At 52.0% G+C, this 18,091-nt stretch overlaps 9 protein-coding genes across 9 annotated transcripts; 4 read left to right on the top strand and 5 right to left on the bottom strand.

Annotated features, from left to right (window-relative positions):
* Nucleotides 1-305: 305 nt before the first annotated feature.
* On the top strand, nucleotides 306-1,099 carry J4E92_001098 (uncharacterized protein; the record flags this gene model as incomplete). Its single annotated transcript, XM_051492512.1, has 2 exons — nucleotides 306-906; nucleotides 957-1,099. 2 exons carry the CDS (start codon nucleotides 306-308, stop codon nucleotides 1,097-1,099), a joined length of 744 nt encoding a protein of 247 aa, XP_051358024.1.
* Nucleotides 1,100-1,970: 871 nt separating this feature from the next.
* On the bottom strand, nucleotides 1,971-2,391 carry J4E92_001099 (uncharacterized protein; the record flags this gene model as incomplete). The annotated part of the gene is made up of 3 exons (XM_051492513.1): nucleotides 1,971-2,051; nucleotides 2,172-2,249; nucleotides 2,302-2,391. 3 exons carry the CDS (start codon nucleotides 2,389-2,391, stop codon nucleotides 1,971-1,973), a joined length of 249 nt encoding a protein of 82 aa, XP_051358025.1.
* Nucleotides 2,392-2,826: 435 nt separating this feature from the next.
* Nucleotides 2,827-3,324, top strand: J4E92_001100 (uncharacterized protein; the record flags this gene model as incomplete). The annotated part of the gene is made up of 2 exons (XM_051492514.1): nucleotides 2,827-2,916; nucleotides 2,986-3,324. 2 exons carry the CDS (start codon nucleotides 2,827-2,829, stop codon nucleotides 3,322-3,324), a joined length of 429 nt encoding a protein of 142 aa, XP_051358026.1.
* A 272-nt stretch (nucleotides 3,325-3,596) lies between these two features.
* On the top strand, nucleotides 3,597-4,616 carry J4E92_001101 (uncharacterized protein; the record flags this gene model as incomplete). The annotated part of the gene is made up of 4 exons (XM_051492515.1): nucleotides 3,597-3,669; nucleotides 3,747-4,018; nucleotides 4,110-4,259; nucleotides 4,470-4,616. 4 exons carry the CDS (start codon nucleotides 3,597-3,599, stop codon nucleotides 4,614-4,616), a joined length of 642 nt encoding a protein of 213 aa, XP_051358027.1.
* Nucleotides 4,617-4,694: 78 nt separating this feature from the next.
* J4E92_001102 (uncharacterized protein) lies at nucleotides 4,695-5,157 on the bottom strand (the record flags this gene model as incomplete). The annotated part of the gene is made up of 2 exons (XM_051492516.1): nucleotides 4,695-4,815; nucleotides 4,868-5,157. The coding sequence occupies 2 exons, from the start codon at nucleotides 5,155-5,157 to the stop codon at nucleotides 4,695-4,697; spliced, it is 411 nt and encodes a 136-aa protein (XP_051358028.1).
* A 354-nt stretch (nucleotides 5,158-5,511) lies between these two features.
* On the top strand, nucleotides 5,512-6,945 carry J4E92_001103 (uncharacterized protein; the record flags this gene model as incomplete). Its single annotated transcript, XM_051492517.1, has 5 exons — nucleotides 5,512-5,658; nucleotides 5,712-5,831; nucleotides 5,885-6,747; nucleotides 6,796-6,877; nucleotides 6,928-6,945. 5 exons carry the CDS (start codon nucleotides 5,512-5,514, stop codon nucleotides 6,943-6,945), a joined length of 1,230 nt encoding a protein of 409 aa, XP_051358029.1.
* Nucleotides 6,946-8,217: 1,272 nt separating this feature from the next.
* Nucleotides 8,218-10,284, bottom strand: J4E92_001104 (uncharacterized protein; the record flags this gene model as incomplete). Its single annotated transcript, XM_051492518.1, has 1 exon — nucleotides 8,218-10,284. One exon carries the CDS (start codon nucleotides 10,282-10,284, stop codon nucleotides 8,218-8,220), a length of 2,067 nt encoding a protein of 688 aa, XP_051358030.1.
* Nucleotides 10,285-14,007: 3,723 nt separating this feature from the next.
* Nucleotides 14,008-15,810, bottom strand: J4E92_001105 (uncharacterized protein; the record flags this gene model as incomplete). The annotated part of the gene is made up of 1 exon (XM_051492519.1): nucleotides 14,008-15,810. The coding sequence occupies one exon, from the start codon at nucleotides 15,808-15,810 to the stop codon at nucleotides 14,008-14,010; it is 1,803 nt and encodes a 600-aa protein (XP_051358031.1).
* Nucleotides 15,811-16,948: 1,138 nt separating this feature from the next.
* On the bottom strand, nucleotides 16,949-18,076 carry J4E92_001106 (uncharacterized protein; the record flags this gene model as incomplete). The annotated part of the gene is made up of 3 exons (XM_051492520.1): nucleotides 16,949-17,164; nucleotides 17,221-17,480; nucleotides 17,530-18,076. 3 exons carry the CDS (start codon nucleotides 18,074-18,076, stop codon nucleotides 16,949-16,951), a joined length of 1,023 nt encoding a protein of 340 aa, XP_051358032.1.
* Between the last annotated feature and the right edge of the window lie 15 nt (nucleotides 18,077-18,091).

Genomic DNA, 18,091 nt, shown 5'->3' on the forward strand with positions numbered 1-18,091 from the left:
TCTATTTGGTTTTCTTGGGGATGGTCGTGTGCTCGGTTGCCGCGACTGGGGTTGTGATGTCAACCATGCTGCGACTTCGACGCGCGAGATATTTGGGTACGAATACGAGCTAACGCGCAACAACAGCATTCTTGACGTCGCTGAGCGCAAACCTCAGAATTGATCCAGATCTACCATCGCCGCTACCCACACCAACCTCGTTCCGATTGAACAACTTCGTCCAAGAACTTCCCTCCACATCGCTGTCCTACTCAACGCTGCCTGCACAGTACAATCCGTACCCTTCGCCTGCCGAATCCCAAGCCATGTCGTCGACCGAACCGAACGCGCCGGCGAAGTCGCCTACAGATGAACTACCGCAACTCTCTACCTACACTGCTGAGACAGAGGAGGACCGAATCGAAGGCTTACGCTTGGTCGCAGATTCCGTGGCACAACAGCGCCAGGTCGCCAGCAAGGTCATGCTGTTCCATCCAGTTTCACTAGCCGCGTACTTTGTGGTTGTGGCGTTTGCTGCGCAGTACATGCTACGCTGGTACGAGGACAAAACGATGCTGGCCACAACCATTGGAGGCATCACAATGACTTTCCTCATCTTCATTCGATGGATGACCGGTGGCTACATCGGTATGGCCGAGGATATCAACATGGATTGGCTGGGCGATGACAGGCTCATCGTGGTGAAGTGGGGTGAGGACGTCATCGGATCCTTGGTACTGGGTTGGGCCGATAATGATGCCGCGAAGAAGCGAGGCAGGAGAAGGCGAGGCAAGGCCGTTATACGCGCTTGGACTGTAAAGTTGAAGTACCGCGGTAAGGGTGTTGGTGGGGGCTTGCTGGAGGAGGCTGTCAAGGTGGCAGGAGAGCGAGGCGCAGATGGCATTGTCTTTGATGCCGACCATGCCAGTAAGTTCACGTCTACTCATATTCTCAGATCATCACTAACAGAACATCAGACTCACAGCGTATCCTCCCTGCCATCTTCAACGGTTACCTCAATAAGCAAGACGCCAAGGCCGAGAAGGCTCTACAAAAGGTTGCGGACGCGAAGGGCAACTTCCGCCAGCGTCAGAGCTCGCCCACTTGGGGCAGCAGGTAGACATATACCACAATTTTTCTATTTCAGGGCAGCAGATGGGGTGGTGTTTTGCTTTCATTTTGGCGCGGCGACGAGTTTTCTACTGGATGATACCCCTTCCTCTCGTTGATGATACCCCAAACGATCGTTATCGTTGCTAGCATCAAGCTTTCCGTACTTGTTTTCCCATGTTACCGTTTCGGTATCGAGCTCTTGTCGTTATCGTCATCATACAGATCATCAGAGTCATAATAGACGATTACAGAGTAGTTTTATTGGTAGATCACAATGACAGTGTCTAGCAGTTCTAGTTGCATAGCGGCCAACTCCGGTGACATGATGGCTTGCATCCCGCCTGGAGCTCATAGATTAATATTCACTGATACGGCCGCATACCCGGCTGTTCCGCACACCATCCTCAAACTCTGTGGTTGCAAGCCGGGAAGCCCTTATCGCGACATGTTTCCTGATCCATAGACGTGTGGGAAGACAAGCCGCATGTACTGATAACGATGCATTAACCTTTCGATATCAACACCTTGGCGTCAGATTCCGGTTCGCTGGTAGATTTGCCCCGCGTTGCTCGCTACTGCCCCTCCATGTACAAGGGGAGATTAGGCTTTCCAGGCTTTCCGTCAATGTTGCATGATGCATGCCAAGTATGTACATGCGGAACCGTAGGCGATGGCTTAGCAACGCCGATCTGTAGGGAAGTTGGATTCTGTACTGATAGCGTTCCAGACTCTTCACGGGAAAGAAGGAACAACAGCCGCTACTGGTCAACCTGCCTCTCTCGCTCTTTGGTTGGTTTGCAAGTGAAGTTGCAAGCTTACACACCGAACCGCCGTGTAAGGCTGCACAAGAGCAGTTTCGGACTCCGAGTCTAATCGGTTCAACGCGCGGCTGCACCGGCCTCTGTGTCACCGTCGACTGAACTCGTTGGGTATTCCTCGCGTAGCTGCAATATGACTTTCTGTGGCACAGTCAGTATATTTAGTACTCGGGCCAAAAAAGCCTCAACTTCAGAGGGACAGTGCGAACCGCGCGCGAGGCGATCTGCTGTTACACCTTGCTGTGCCGCAGAGCTACGTACCGCTAATGCCTCCGGGTTCGCGCCGTTCTCGATGAGCGACACGCAGTAAGACAGTTGTTGCCGATCAAGGTGGGTGTTCTGGGGCTTATGTCAGATGTTGGGCGCTTCAGTAAGGCGCGATGTTTCGTACTAGCAATGTTGCGATTTCATGAAGAATATCGATGACTTCGCGAGCGGCCTTTCGGCGGGCGTCGGCTGAGGTTTGCTCGGCGGCTGGCATCGTCGGTGTACTGTGTAGTTCTGGAGTTCTTTGAGATAAGACGAGTCTGGAGTTGCGGGGTTTGTTGTTTGTTTACAGTCTGTGTGGATTTACGCAGGTCAAGTCGCGTGTAGGAAAGAACCACACACGCGGCGCGTTCCGCACGTGAGCTCCTTGGCGCATCTTGCCCCTCCAGGTGCTCCATCGGAAAGTCGGTCCTCACAGCACAATTCCTTCACACCAAGAGGGTGTTCTGACATCACCATCATTATGACGACAGATGGCCCACTGGTGCTCAGGCACGTAATGACAGAGGTTTATAATGAGAGCTCGCGTGCTTGCTGGAAATACTCTGTTGCTAACACACAGCTTCATTTGACCATCTGATCAATTCCAAGTTTCTCGGCGTCTATAAACTTCAAATTAGTTCTTTCAATCGTAATTAGATCAGACATCATGGCACCAGACCCGCACCAAGGAGGCCGTCTAGAAGACATGGCTGCAGAGGGCACAACCATTCCTGGCGATGCTGGCAAGATGAACGTGGTAAGTTTCGACATCGGATCCAGGTATCATATGCTTCTGTGAAGTACAATATAACTAACCAAGATTCAGGTTCCACCCTCTGACCATCCGGATCAGACTCACACGAATCTCGCACATGCAGCAGATAACGCTTTCGACATACCGCGCAGTGTGAACGACCGCGGACAAACAGGCGAAGTCATAACTGGTACTGGCGACCAGCTACCGTCAAGTATTGAGAAGAAGAACCTGGATGACGCGGGCTTCGACCCAAGAGCCAAGGGCCACGACCAGTACGCGAAGCATGCTCGGCAGGATAATCCCATGGACAGCTTGAAGCATGGAGCTGGTAGTCATGACGTGGAGGCTGCGCCGGGTGAAGAGGAAGAGAGTCAGGACGCGCTTCTAAACAAAAGGGGCGCGAAGTAGGTGATGCAAGACGTCGCACTTCCTGTATATATTCTATGACGTTACGACCACAAAATCCAAGAGGTGCAAAATCAACGCTTCGAGAAATTGCATCCTCACGTCCGAGTCGTGATCACTGTGATGTGTTGCATGCTTTGCTACGGACCCTTAAGTACCTAGGGCTGTGGATACCCCGCTAGACCCCACACGTACTTGCCAATTTCACGATCCCGGCAACCTTCTCACTTGCTGCTTGACCCAGACACTTGAGATCAAGCGTTCCTGTCCGCAAAATGGTGTACTACTTCTCGTCCAACACGGTGTCGCCGTCAGCCTTCATCTACGTCGGCAAAGACAAGGTTGAGAGTATGTAATTTCTGGCCCGTTGTCGTGCTCCCAAAGATCCACGAAACTACACTCACACATACTGATCGCTTCAATAGATGAAGAGCTTATCAAATACGGCTGGGACGAAGATGTCTGGTTCCACGCGGACAATCTCTCCTCAGCCCATATTTACGTCCGGTTGCCCGAGGGCGAAGATTGGGAAAACATGAGCAAAGAGTTGCTGGTGGACTGCGCCCAACTAACCAAGGCGAACAGTATTGAGGGCAACAAGAAAGATAACGTTACAATTGTGTATACGCCTTGGAGCAACCTGAAGAAAGATGGGAGTATGGCTGTAGGTCAAGTTGGGTTCAAGGATCAGCGAAAGGTAAGCGCATTGCCAGGCGGGCACAAAACGGTTGCGTCACGTCCCTTGGCTCGACCGCAACTTATTGCTCGGTTTGCTGATAGCATACTAGGTGAAGCGCATACATGTGGAGCAGCGAGAAAATCCTATTGTCAACCGTCTTAACAAAACAAAAGTTGAGAAGTACCCCGACCTAAGAGAGGAGCGAGAAGCAAGGCGGGCGGAGTTAAGGAAGCGAGATCAAAGTGCTCTGCAAGCCAAGGTATGTGTATTCCCCAAGGCTCGTTATCCTGCTTTGTTCTGCATGTACTATGTTCGCATGACCCCCTTTTCCAACTACGTCCGTTCTGATGATCTATCCTGTCATTTGCAATCTCTCCGACACTCTGTATCTCCTACCACGGGTGTTCTGATCCAGACACACTCTTTCGGTTCGCGCACGCGACTTCGACTCGCGACTGATGATTTATAGCGCAAAGAAGAGGCCCGTATAGCCAAGGAGCGCAAGGAGCTTGCGTGGCGGAGAGATCATGCCTACGACGATGTCATGACAGAGGAGAGTCTGGAGCAAAACTCCAACGAGAACCGCGATGAGAACTTCCTCGACGACTTCATGTGAGGTCTTTACTCGCATTTGTGTGTCCCGCAGATGACGTGGGCACCACAGTAGCAATGGTGTCGGCATAGCGGGGTCGCTTCAACTGGGGTCGCGAACAGTCATGGCTGGAAGGCATAGGCCCATGCTCTCGTTCAACATGCGGATGTTATGGTTGAAGGTATCGTACGCGGTGGTCTTGACCTCGAGGTCCTCACGCGTCCTGAAAGAGTCAGCTGCATGACATTGAAGACGGATGAGAACTGGCTACATACATGGCATTTTTCGGGTTGTGCTTATTGCGACCTCCATGATTCTGTACCCACCATACGAACAGCAGATTCTTCACTATCTTGTGTTCGAGACCGTTCTGCCTAGTCGCATACTGCAGGAACTCGAGCGTGTTCTGTATCCTCTGTGGTTCATAATCGGTCGCGGAGCCTTTACGAAAGGCTAGGCGAATGCGGTCGCGCAATGTATATCGAGCCGGCTTCGAGAACTGGATAGCTCTGAGACTGTGCCGGTATAGGTGCCTATACGCGTGAAGAACTGCTTGCTGTGACATGTTCTGGAGCCCAAGCACAGCACTTCACGCTGTGACCTCGGATGCTGGGTCGGCGGAAGGTAACGCCGACGCGCGCAGCCGCCACCTGCGCTCCCAGTGCCAACCTCGCCAACTCTTCAACACCACAACACGTACCATCCAACACCCCGCCTGTGCCTTTGCATCGACCGGGGCTTGTAGATACGCAATCCGGATTCGTTCTGGACAATTGCACGACATCGTGACTGTTGCGCTTACCGTATTAATCGCTGAACACGCCGTGTCAGGCCACATAGGGTGCTCACTCATCCAGTAGCGACTCATATTGCCCTGGTCCGCTGTGGGATCTATGAACATCATCTGCATACCAGAGCCATGACCAGAGTATATCATCCGCGTGCGCAACAGCCGCCCCAGCGCGGCAGTACGCTTGATCAGTCGCGAGCCGCCGTCAAGAAGAAGAAGCCGTACAAGATCGTGCTGGAAGCGGTAACCCAAGAGAAGAAGAAGCTACATTCCATTGTCCGTCGGCGACGCGATTTCATCGTCATATAACACCACTGACTGTAGAATAGCTGACATACGCGTCGAACGCCCCCGCTGGCTTCGGTTTCATCCCAGCTGGACACCCCGAATTCACAGAATGGTGCAAAGAGCAGTGTCGACAGCGCAACCTTGACGTACACATCGTCTCTGTGAGCATCCGGTCCCTCCCAAGCCAACAGGTCATCCACTGACAGCGTCGCAGGCCAAGCCGAAGAACAAAACCCACTCCGATCCTGAGAAGCTATCCCACCACGTCCACCGAGTCGGACACCACTTTCCTCTCACCATCATCGAACTTGCCTGCAACAAGTTCGGATATCTCTACGATGAGAGACGCGGCCTGCGGAAGGACAAAGAAGGTGACAGAACCAACTGGATAGCCCAAGAGTTTGAAGACTACTCTTCGCGGCAAGTACAACGAGGGCATCCCGCCACTGAGAAGGAGACTAAGGGCTACATCCACGGCGCCGTTCGCGAGATGTTTCCCAAGATACCAGAGGCAGATCTACAAGCCATTGTTTCTCATGCGTTTGAGGAGGGAACTAACCGGGTAGGTAATGCTAAGGAGCTTTCGTTGGCTCGTAGGGTGCAACTCGCAGTTGTCGCGCATATCCGCCACACATACACAGACTACGATAAGCTGCTCAAGACTGACGGTTGGTCGGAAGCCCGTGGCCAAGTCGAGAAAGTCTCTCTTGCGAAACTCAAAGAGTGGCGAGATGAAGACGGAAAGCAAAGCAACGAACTTGAGGAAACCTTCCGTGAAGTCATTGTTCTTGACGATGATGATGAAGCTAGCAGCGATGAAGGCTCCATGGCCACGCCTGATGAGCGCGAGCAAAGCATGGAAATTGTTTCCAGTCGTGCTACTGCGCGCGATCTACAGCCGGAACTACATGCTAACTACCCGAGTGGGGATGTCCGCAACATGAGACCTTCATCAAGAAGAACCATTGTCCTTCCGCGCTATGCTCCTCCACCGCCACCTGTATTATCTGGCACCTCACGTTTCCAGTCACCTATGCAGCAGCCTTTCCAATCAGTGCGAACGAGGACAAACGATCCGTAAGTGCATACGACAGCTGACATCGAATTTAATACTCACGACTGTAGGCGAGCGAGACCAGCCGAGGCTGGCCAGAGTGTGAGAAACGCACAGCCGATCGTGCGTGAGATCAACGGCCAACTATACCAAGTGAGTGTTCGACAACCAAGCTCTATGAGCGAGAGAAAACGGTATCCTAGTCCTTGGCTTCTTCTTGAGCTAACACGCATAGCTACAACCCATCAAGGAAGATCGTGGTGCGTCGAGGTTACAGTATAACGACCCTCCTTTGCACGCTGCGCCTCGTCGCGTACAGGAAGGATATGTTCAGCCTCCATCACCTCGTCACAGTGCCTTTGACAGACCACTAGCGCACCCAAGGCGCCCATCAGACCAAGATGTTGTGCTCCCTTCTGTTGAGCCTGAGACAGTCGATTTGACATCACCACAACATATTGCAACTTCTCAGCAGCCTGCCCGAAACCATAACGCGAATCCGAACAGACCATATAACGAGCTGCAATCGCCAAAGCGAAAAGCGCTCCCTTCTTTTGCGGATGACAGACAGTCTCAGGCCGAGCAACACGCCAAGCGTCTAAGGCCCGTATACCGTGAGGAAGCTCGCCCCCGGACTTACGGAGATGATCAAGCAGGATTCCACATGAGCCAGCGCATGGCGCCCAATTATGGGCCAAGGCCACCGCCGCCTAGAGAGCAAGTTATTGATCTGACCACCAGTCCTTACCAGCCACCTTCTAGTGGTGGTAGAGGTTACGATGTCTCTGCACGCCCGCTTGCGCCTGCTGATCCTCGTGGATATGCATATGCTTCTGGACCGTCTCACCGAATGCATGCGCATGAAGTGAGAGGTGCACAGTATGATGTACACCCTGTTGATCCGTCTCGTGCTTACGTGCCTGACAATAGGATGTATGAGAGGCGCGTCCAGCCGAACCAGGACTACATTCCGCTCCGAGAGGATCAGCAGCCACGACGTCTTGAAGATGAGAGTGTGCGATACTTGAGGAGCGGTGTACGTTATGGCGGATGATTGCTTTGACATGCATTGGTAGCAGGACGGGCGGAGTTATGCGGTTTTCACTACGGACGATACCCTTTTCCTTCTGTTTATTGCGTTCCCGGAGTCACGCATCCTGGAGATTACCGGTCCCAGTCACTCGCATGTCGCGTGTCGTATGATCTGGTTGCAAACTCCGTGCATACTATTGTGAATAGCGAAGCGGATATTGTGCATTGGAGATCATGGTTGGGCGATTGCCAGATATCAGCATGACGACAGCAGGTGTTTGTCAACTATGGATGGATACCAACAGCTACTGGTTGAAGGTAGATGTACGATTGAAAAGAACTCATGTATGATAATACGAAGCCACCAAAGACGTGCGCAGAATAAACAAAATTACGAAGATACTATCTCCTAACTTGAGTGAATGCTTGCATTTTTCTACATGCTTATTTGATCCAAGCAACTACTTGTGCATCTGCGCATACTTCTCCATAACGCGCTCAACCACTTTCCTAACCTCAGCAGCATCTAACTTTTCTTTCCGGTCCGGTGTGTATACGCCGTTTACCTCTTGCTCGATGTCTGTAAGCTGCGTGTACACGAACCCACAGCAATGCCCTCCGTCTACAATACCGTCCATCATCTTTTCAATGCGCTTGAGCAAATCCTTGGGATCAGTAGCAGTGGTGTAACCCCAATCCCTCTTCTTATCCTCTTCACCCGCAGCCGATCGCGCAATGTTGACGCCACCGAACTCGGTGCAAATGACAGGTGCACCGGGAGTATGTTTCGACCCAGGATCCGACAAGCTCTCGATAGGTGCAAGGAAGGTCGGTCGGTTCGACTGCTTCTTCATGATGCCGTCCAGCGTCGAGCAAGTCTTTGTAAGCTCATCCGCATCGGCGTAGTCATGGAACGTGGTCAGGTCAGTGATGACGTGTTCCCAGCCACAGTTGTCGTTGATGGGTCTCGTCGCATCCAGGACTTTGGTCGCATAGTACAAGCTCCTAATGTGGTCTCTCTGCTGCTTGCTGGTATGCAGACCAGTGTACGCCCACGACTCATTGACTGGCGTCCAAGCTACGACACAGGGGTGGTTTCGATCGCGCAAGACCGCTTCCCGCCACTCTTGATCCATGCGCTCTACATACGCCTCGGAGAATGCGTATGCGTTTGCCATTTCACCCCAGACTAGCAGTCCGAGTCGGTCGGCCCAGTAGTGGAATAGTGGGTCTTCGACCTTTTGGTGCTTGCGGCATCCGTTGAAGCCCATCTTCTTGGTCAACTCGATGTCTAGCTTCAGTGCGTCGGAGGATGGAGGTGTCATGAAGGTCTCGGGCCAGTAGCCTTGGTCTAGGAAGAGCGCTTGGAAGTATGGGCGGTTGTTGAGTCGGAAGGTGGAGTTGTCCCAGTGGAGAGAACGCATTCCGGTTGTTGTGTGGACTTGGTCGATGACCTTGTCTTCGTTATCATAGAGACGAATGATCAGATCGTATAGCGTAGGGTGCTCTGGAGACCAGAGGGCTAGGTTGTTGAGCCATGCTGACGGGTCGGAAGTTGGAGCAGTGGATGTTAGGCTTGCAGGCAACTGCGAAGTTTGGGAGTCAGACAGTCGCATGTTGGTGCTCAAGGAAGCAGTGTCTGAGTCTCGTGGAAGAGCAACCTTCTCCGTCTTGCTGACGGGCACACCTGCTAGGCTGGCTTCGAGTTCTACGCTGTATGCATGGCCAGCAGACCTTCCAATGATCTTGATGCTAGCTTCCAGCTTGCCGCTCTCGATATCATTGCTCTTGAATAGTGTGCCCGCGCTTGCATCTCCAATCGTCACAACAGGCACTGATTCAAGCCACACGCTTTGCCAGATACCGCCACTGGGCGTGTAGAAGATACTTTCTGGCTGAGCCTTCCAGTACTGCTTTCCTCGCGGTTGTGTCAGATCATGCGCAGAATCAAATACGCGGATGGTGAGTCGTTGAGCCTTCTCTTCCGTGAAAGCATCCGTGACATCGATGTCAAAAGGCACATGTCCACCACGATGGCCACCAAAGAAGCGTCCGTTAAGCCAGATCTTGGCTTCGTAGTCGACGGCTCCGAATCTTAGCACCACTCGGTTTCCGGCTGCCTTCTCTTCCATAGTTCTCGGATCTGCAATGACCCTCTCGTACCACAGCACCTCATGCACGCCCTTCTCCTCGATGCTGGAGGCCGGGCATTGGAACACGTAAGGAACCTGGATGTTCCTCTTCTCATGTACAGTATGTTCATTTTTGAATGAGTTCCCCTGCAGCAGCTCTTGGGTTCCGGCGGCTATCTTGGCAGTGATGCTGTGCGCTTCGGTGTTCTCGGCGCTATTGGTGTTGGTGGGGTTCACGGTGATCTTGTCCGGGAGAGAGGTCAAATGCCATCCCTGGGTCAAGCCAACATCGTTGTCGTCAAAGAGGAATGACCATGGGCCGTTGAGGGGTGTCCATGTTAAATCTTCGCGAAGGAAGTCGGGACGGGGGTAGGAAGGTGGGGCTGCGGGCGGCATGCTGATATTGTAGGATTAGAGAATGTATGGGGTGCGATGATGGAAGAAAGCAAGTTGTTATGAGTGAAGACGTGTTATAAAAGTTAGCATTCACGTGAACTTGATGCAGCGTGGTGGAGGTGTGGAGAGAATACTGGGTCGAGTGAGCACCGAGCTCGATTGGGACTAGACTGGTATGGGTACATCATCGCTTTGAATCGTTGCCCTTCCTCTTTCCATCTCCTTCAGAACGCCATTCATCAACACAATACCGCGACAAAACAAGTACATCAAACTAGTCGCGTACCGCGTCAATAAAGCCAGTACTACTGGCCACTCTTCGCTCCATGCTGTGCGCTAGCGCCATTGGATCCTCCAGTCAGAACCTCCATACTCGAGCTGGCGCTTTTATTGAGCGCAGTGTTACGGATCTGGTGTGGATGCTCGATGTACACGACAGATCCATCAGGGCGAGTGTAAGACCCCGAAGGCACCGTCCATGGATTCTGGGGCAACGCGGTAGGGCGATCTGAATTATGAATTAAGACAGCGTCGATGAGGAAGATACAAGAACAGTTTACTTACGCTGCGGCTTGTGGTTCATAAAAGCATTGATGTCGGCTAGCGATCCTGCGTCATGTCCAGCTACGAAAGCAGGCGCCCGAGAAGGCTTCACAGATGAAGTAGTATTCGGGTGCTCGGAAGTCATTCTGAAGTACTGAAAACTCGTGAATGGGTGTCCAAAGCCTCTGTATGTCTCTTGCAGACTTATATGATCGCTGCTCAGCTTATGAGAACTGCTATCTCTACCGCAACGGCAGAGCTGGGGGGTCTTATCGCATGTGGAATATGCAGAAGGGTCTCAAGGACTACGCTTCAGCAGCAAACGGTCTGCAACTCGACCGATATGAGATGTGGCAGTGTTTTGTAGCGCACTCTCTCACCAAGTCAAGCTGAGATAGATAACCCGACGCGACATCTTAGTACGCCTGATGGTCATGGTATTTGGATTGCACTGAGGGTCTCACCACCTTCTTTAGAGCTGGAATCATGCTATACAGAGAATATGGTAAGGCAAGGAGGGTCTCAGAGGTTCCGCAGAGAGTGAGTGAGGGTCTCACCTCAAGTACAGCAACACTGATTGGACTAAGTTTAGGCGGGGATGGAAAGCATGATCACCGGGCTTGGCGGACCACGGACGGTGTATTGCGGCTGAGTTCTGGCGCACCCACTGCATAAGTGTAGTCTGATAAGGTTCTTTCGGTTCCTGAACCAACGCCCAGTGTTGAGGGACTGTGGAGTTCGCGATGGACCGAACGCCTCGTTTTTGTGGCCTTGTGTGCCTGCGCAGTAGCCGACTAACCTCATGTCGCTTGCAAGATTATGCAGCGACACCTAGGTCATCAATGAGACCCTCGTGCGCTTTGGCATGTTTGGTATTATAGCGCCCCTCGTGGCTTACCGGTCATGCATATGGCGAAGTATTGAAACTTACATAGCCCGGGATAGCTGCTATAGGTTCGATAACGTGTCCCCCGCAAGGCGCACCACAACAGGGTCTCAATAAGCGATTGGTTGACACGAAGGGTCTCAATTCTTTCAATTGGCTAACAGTCTCAGGGCTTCCTGACGCATTGCTTGTCTGTTGTACAGAAGGCCCTGCCAATATGCGCGCACCTGCAAAGGGGCAGTGTCGGTTCTCGTGGCCAGATATTTAAATTGGCCACATGCCAACATACCCAACATGTACGATACTCCAACCACTCAGCCTAGGACGTTCACAACAGCATCAACAAAGCGAAATTACACATTCAATTCCCCACTAGGAGGGTCATACTTCGAAGCAAGTTACAGTTGCCACTGTAACGCGTACACACGTACCTCGATAAGATGACGACGGTTTTTCAAGTTCATGGCGGATTCACTACGATTCCTTTCGCGTACACTCCCAAGCGTGACTTGTCGGTCAGCGAGAAAGGAAAACGCCCCCTATTCGATAAGATTGAGGCATCGCCCCGTGGAACATTCCTCTTCATTAGGTGCAATGCAGACGACAACGCTCTCGAATTCCAGCTCGATCTACCCGGCTCGATGCCGGAAATCTGGTTTTCCAAAAGGAATCTAGAGCTGAGTAACACAGGTCTACAAAGTCTCGACTTCTTGCTAAGCAGTGGTTCAATACCTTCAACACGAAACTCGGATGCCACTTCACCAAGTCCGTCTATTCCTACGCCAAATGACTATCACCAACCTCCCCAACCCGAAAGAGACTCAATACCAACACTCAATACAGACGAAACCTCGCCCCCAATTGTTGAATCAGACCCCATCTTTCATTGTATAAAGACTCCCCCTTGTCCATTACCTGGACCGTACAGACGAGGGAGTCTTGCTCGGCACCGCCGCACACACCGTCCATACAGTTCTGGACCGTATCTCGAAGGGCCCTCCTGTAACTCGTCAGCCATTCGTACCCCGGACCCAGATTTTGGATTTTATCAACCAGCATCGAACATGAACGGGTCCAGATTTATACTCGAATTCATTTCTTGGCTCTTCTGCAGTTCCACAAAACACTGGGCTTGGAGCCACGGGGGTGATCGCAGACACTCAGTCTATGGAAGGCATCATCCCCATCCCGCCACGTTTCTTGTGCAAAGAGCCACCATGCTCAGAAACCTTCACGACACCCATCCAGCTCAAAAACAACACAAAACGCCAACATAAAGTACATTCTTGTAATATCTGTCCAACGTCTTATCCTCACCGCAAGAATTTACGAGAACACAAACAAACGAAGCATCAACGCATACGATACTTCTGCGACGTGGAAGGCTGTAAAGAGAGTGTGGCACAGAAAAAGAACCTAGCACGACACAAGGCCGGCAAACATGGAATTACGGTGAAGCTTTAGGTGTGAAACGACAAAGTAGTGCTGAGGGTTGCCACTGGAATTAGAGGAAGAGGTAGCGCCAAACGCGGGGGCTGATCTCGAGGCGGGCCATGAGCCCGCGTGTCGACCAATGGTACCCGTTTGGTGTGAGCGCGGAAGCCGCATCCGCATCTCGTGAGCTCGGGGGGTTTGATGATCCTTCCATTTCTGATGTTAACTAATACGTTGCGATCTCCTACCATATTGTACGTTTCACGAATATTTCCTTGTTCAGGTCGATCAGAAGATGATAATAGTTAGTACTGGTTCAAGTCCACTGCATTGCATGAACACGTTACTGCCCGGTCCCAAGGCTTTGTGGTTCAGAATGCTATCATCAGTGCGAATGACTGTAAGTGCATCGCACACCGCATTCTTACTTTTGATAAGAATGTTCACATGACACGTACAGCGGTCAGATATTAGACGGCCCGAGCCCGACCCCTAACCAGCTGCAGTCTACACATGATGCAATTTAATAGATGCAATTGAATAGATGCAATAGGAAACTAGAGTAACGATTGCGAACAATATAACATATTGCATGTCTATAATAATCCCAGAGAGCCCTAGTGAGGTTCACGACAACCTCAACTGGGACATGCTATTTACCGACTTTGGTAAAACCATTCTCCCTCTACGAGAATCCGACAAGAGACCATTGACGACAAAGCTCCCATATCTAATACATCCTTTCTCTGACTTCTCGTTGCATGAACAAATCGTTCACCATTGATATCTCCGCTGTCTTATTCACTCGCTTTTATCAGCTCGTACGGTGTAAGTCCCACGAACTGTGGTGCTATATCTCATTAGCTCAATCTTGCTTCGTGGGGAATGAATGTCAGCTTACCAACATAAGACGGTTTGATAACGTCTTTACCAGTAACCCTCTTAATATCCTCAAAGACGACGTCCATAGGAAGAAACATTCCTTGTCCAGTACTAGTCACTCCAAAGAGTAGTCCAAGCTGCGAGCCTGGTCCTTCGTGCAATACTATACTGCCGTTGTCACCAAACTCGCAGAAGTCCTTCCTCTCGTCACTACTAACCACGCCAAAACACGCTCCCACGTTCTTCGCATTCATGCCATAGGCACCCGAGATCTCCTCATCGGCATCGGGGTTGATGATGATCATGCAAGAGTTGATGGTGCCGGCCGTCCAGCTACTCGTGCGCCCGTATTTGGCAACATGGACTTCTTCTTTGTTCACATTGAAGGTTGACCATTGCCTGCACTGCTGCTTTGGGACAAGTTTCGTTTTGGTAGAGTAAACATCAGGCAAACTGTTTCTAACGTCACGTTTTGTTGTATCGTCTATACGGACCAACGCCCAGTCGAGTGGAAAGACGAGTGTAGGCTGCAACGCCCCCTTCTTGTCGTTAGATCGGCCGGTGTCCGGATCTGATGCGTACTTGTTGGCCTCGATAGTTCGACGGCCTGAGCCTGCGTAGACGTAGCCAATACGCCGGTCGAAGCTTTCGCATTTCTTGTACTCTTCATTCTTCTCTTTGTGCAACATCTTGCATTCCACATCTCCATCAGCAGCGTAAGTACGGTAAAGTGTGATCTGTTTTTGCAGCAATTCGAGGTAGCCGTGATGGTCGAGCGTCGCTGGCGATACCATGGGTTGAGGTACGTTGGCTAGAGTCTTATTATCGACACCCAGAGCCTTGTTGGCTGTGTTGGAGATGATGCTGTCAAGTCGTGCATCGCGGACGCCGTGCCAGCTCGTTATTCCGCATCGAATGCCGCCGGACAGGGTCACAGATCCACCCAAGGTACTGCAACCTTTCTCATCATTGGAAATTCCAAGAGAGGATCCCATATCGGCTATTTTGGCGTAGGATGAGCCGTTGACGCTGTCGGTCAAGCTATTTCGCCTCTTCGCCCCCAGCATCGTCATCCCACACAATATTTCGATGCCAAAACTTGGAGCTCTCTTGGCAATCTCAGCCATCATCGAAGGTACCACGATATTAAACCATTTTGGATCGCGCGCAGTCGGTGTGGTGATGACAATTGTTGGTGGACACTCCTTGCGATCGTCGATCAATCCTCGATGCAGAATCTCCACTGAAAGCCATTCATGCTTGCTCAGCAAAGACATGACATTTGAAGAAATGGCTTCCCATTGCTTGCGTATGTTGTGCTCATCATGGCGGATGGGGAAAGACATCATGCCGGAGGGGTGCCTTGCTCGATAGTCCATGCACTCAATTTGGACATCCTCAGTCCAGGAATCATCGCGGAAACTGGCTCTAATCCTTATAATCGCATCTTCGATATCATGATGAGCGTGCTTTAACATGTCGACCCGTAACAAGAGCGTCAAATGCTTTATGTTCTCGTTCTCCTCAGTAGCATCCCGAGGAATTCGAAACGCAAAGTAGAACGCGGTAGTCCCACGGAGCAAGCCATGTGCTATGAGAATATCTTGCACACCGTGCAGTATCTGATATGAGCCTGGTATCATCCATCTCGCATCTGTGTCGGTGTCCATCGGCAGAGGTGCAAGTGTCGGCCAGCCCATGCGATATGGAACGTGTCCGGGGTCCATCTCTCTGCGAATTTCTTCATCGGTACGAGATGTATAGCGCCTGCGTTGGGACATGGTGGGAAGTAGTCGATGAGTTGATCTAGTTCTTGGGAGATGGTCGCGGCCTGTGTATGCCGTAAACTGCTTTTGCCTCGTACGAAGAACAAGTCCAACAGCCGCGCTGGAGTCGACGTTAATATTTAACTGTGGGATTACAAGAGCTCAAAGGCGATGTAGCTGCCTAGGCTTTCTGTGAATATATACTCTGTGAGACGCTGTTATTTGGCATTCTCCATATAGGGTGCTGGGCGTAGTGGCATCCATGGTACTGCGATGACACAGGGCGAGACGAGCCACTCATGACTCCCGAAATACATAACCACCACATACGCAAAGGTGATCCTCATCAAATGAGAGAGATCGCAATCCTCAGACTCTGACGTAGTGGTAGAAGCTGTGGAAAGCAGAGCATAGGCCTGTGGAAGAGAAATTCGGCCCAAGCCAGTGTGTACCATGGTCACACAACCTGCGATGTCGTATTGATCATTCACATGTTTTGAACTCGAGTAAAGTACTGGACCGAGGATTCAGCGCGATCCATTATATCATGAACCGACTGTGGTACGTATCAACCTCATAGAGACCTGTCACCCTTCACGGATATCTGGTCAGAGACCAACAACGACATGGCTCCCAGGCTTACCACATGGTATCGAGACTGCTACCTTCCCTTCCCGCATCGCGTCTTTATTCTCGATATGTCGGTCATCCACTCATCAGTTTCCTGGCCCATATCCACAAGATAGCGGATAGCTACTTCCAAATCTAGCCTCGAATCGAAGGTCACGGCCGTATCGTAGGTATCCGGCATAGTACCAATCGACCGCACCGGGACCACGCAGGCGTTTTACACCTCTGCGTCTGCCGCGATAATTCCCCGGTCCCATCGGCTGGTAGCCCAAGTCTACATCAAACTAAGAGAGAGAAAATTAGCATTGTGTCACTAAATAGTTCTAGCCTCGTGAGGAGACGAGAAACATGTCGATATTCGCAGGCCTGCAGCATCATTGTGTAGTAACAGCTCAGTAATATTTTGGGGGTATCTAGTAGGTAAATGGGAAGATAGATGTTCAATGGCCAAGTCGGATAATAATGGTGGTGCGAGAAGCTCTTTCGCGCAACAGCCAGTGTTATACGCGCGAAATCCACTTGCTCAACTCACTGATGGCTCATCAGCCTGGTCGTCGGAGTCGTCGGATATCTCGATGAGGTCTTCGGCGTCGCGCCTAGGCCTCTTCTTGCTGGGCTTGCCGCCTGTGCCGACGGCGTCGAGGAACTCGTTGTTGTCGATCTTGGACTGGAGTTTGGGCGCGGATTCAACGTCTGCGAGGAAGAGCCGGTCACTGTACGCTTCGAAAGCTCGGTCGTCCTACAGCATGGTTAGCTTGTCACCAGCGAGATGGAGCGCACGATGGAAGAACGTACATTCTCGTCGTAGTAGTCGAGCCTCAGCCACTGCTCTTGGTTGGTCGACTTCATGAAGGCCTGGGTTAGCTCTGCGGCAGTGTCACCACCCGTCTTCTTGACTTGGGCAAGGAAGGCCTTTGGCTCAGCGACCTTGGCGCCTTCCTGTGACTCCTTCTCGCGGCGGCGCTGGACAGCTTCTAGCTGGGCGGAGGCGTCGATCTGGTGGAACTGTGTGCGGAGCTGGACAAGACCGTTGCAGCGTGTGAGGTGGAGTTCGTCTGCGCCGAGTCAGTCTTGAAGCGAGGGTTGTGGTCGCGCGCTACTTACTGTCGCGGAAGGTGCCGAGCATGTAGCTGGTGCCCTTGCCGTCGTCGGGCATGATCTGGCCACCGAACGTCTGCGTGTTGAGGACGTGGCCCTTCTCGTTGGCGTCCTCGAAGTGGGTGACGTACTCCTCAAAGTTGTCGTCGTCCTCGGTCGCAATGGGCGCTGCGGGTGCTCCTCCCTCACCGGCGGCGCCAGGGCGGTTGGTGCTGCGCGGCATAGTGCGCTCAAAGCCGGACGCAATACCGAAGGCCTTCTGACCGAAGCCCTTGGTCTTGCGCATGGCCTCGCCCCAGCGTACACCGGCGACGCGGTTGTAGTTGCGGTGGATGTTGACGGGCACGTCGACCTCAATGAAGCCCGACTCTTTCTTGAGGCGCAGCTGCGAGGGCTGGCTCTCGGTGGCCTTGGTGAAGGGCTGGTCGGGCGGGCGGTTCAGGTACTGCAGCACGTACAGCTGCTGCTCGGCCATCTCGGGGGTGATGTAGACGTCGTACTCGGCCACAACGGGGTCCTCGTCTTCGATATCCATGGCCGCTGAGTTGTCCATTGTGTTAGCGGGGTC

This window comes from Alternaria infectoria (assembly GCF_024043175.1).
Source record: "Alternaria infectoria strain BMP 0036 chromosome Unknown scaffold_1, whole genome shotgun sequence".
Taxonomy (NCBI): Eukaryota; Fungi; Ascomycota; class Dothideomycetes; order Pleosporales; family Pleosporaceae; genus Alternaria; species Alternaria infectoria.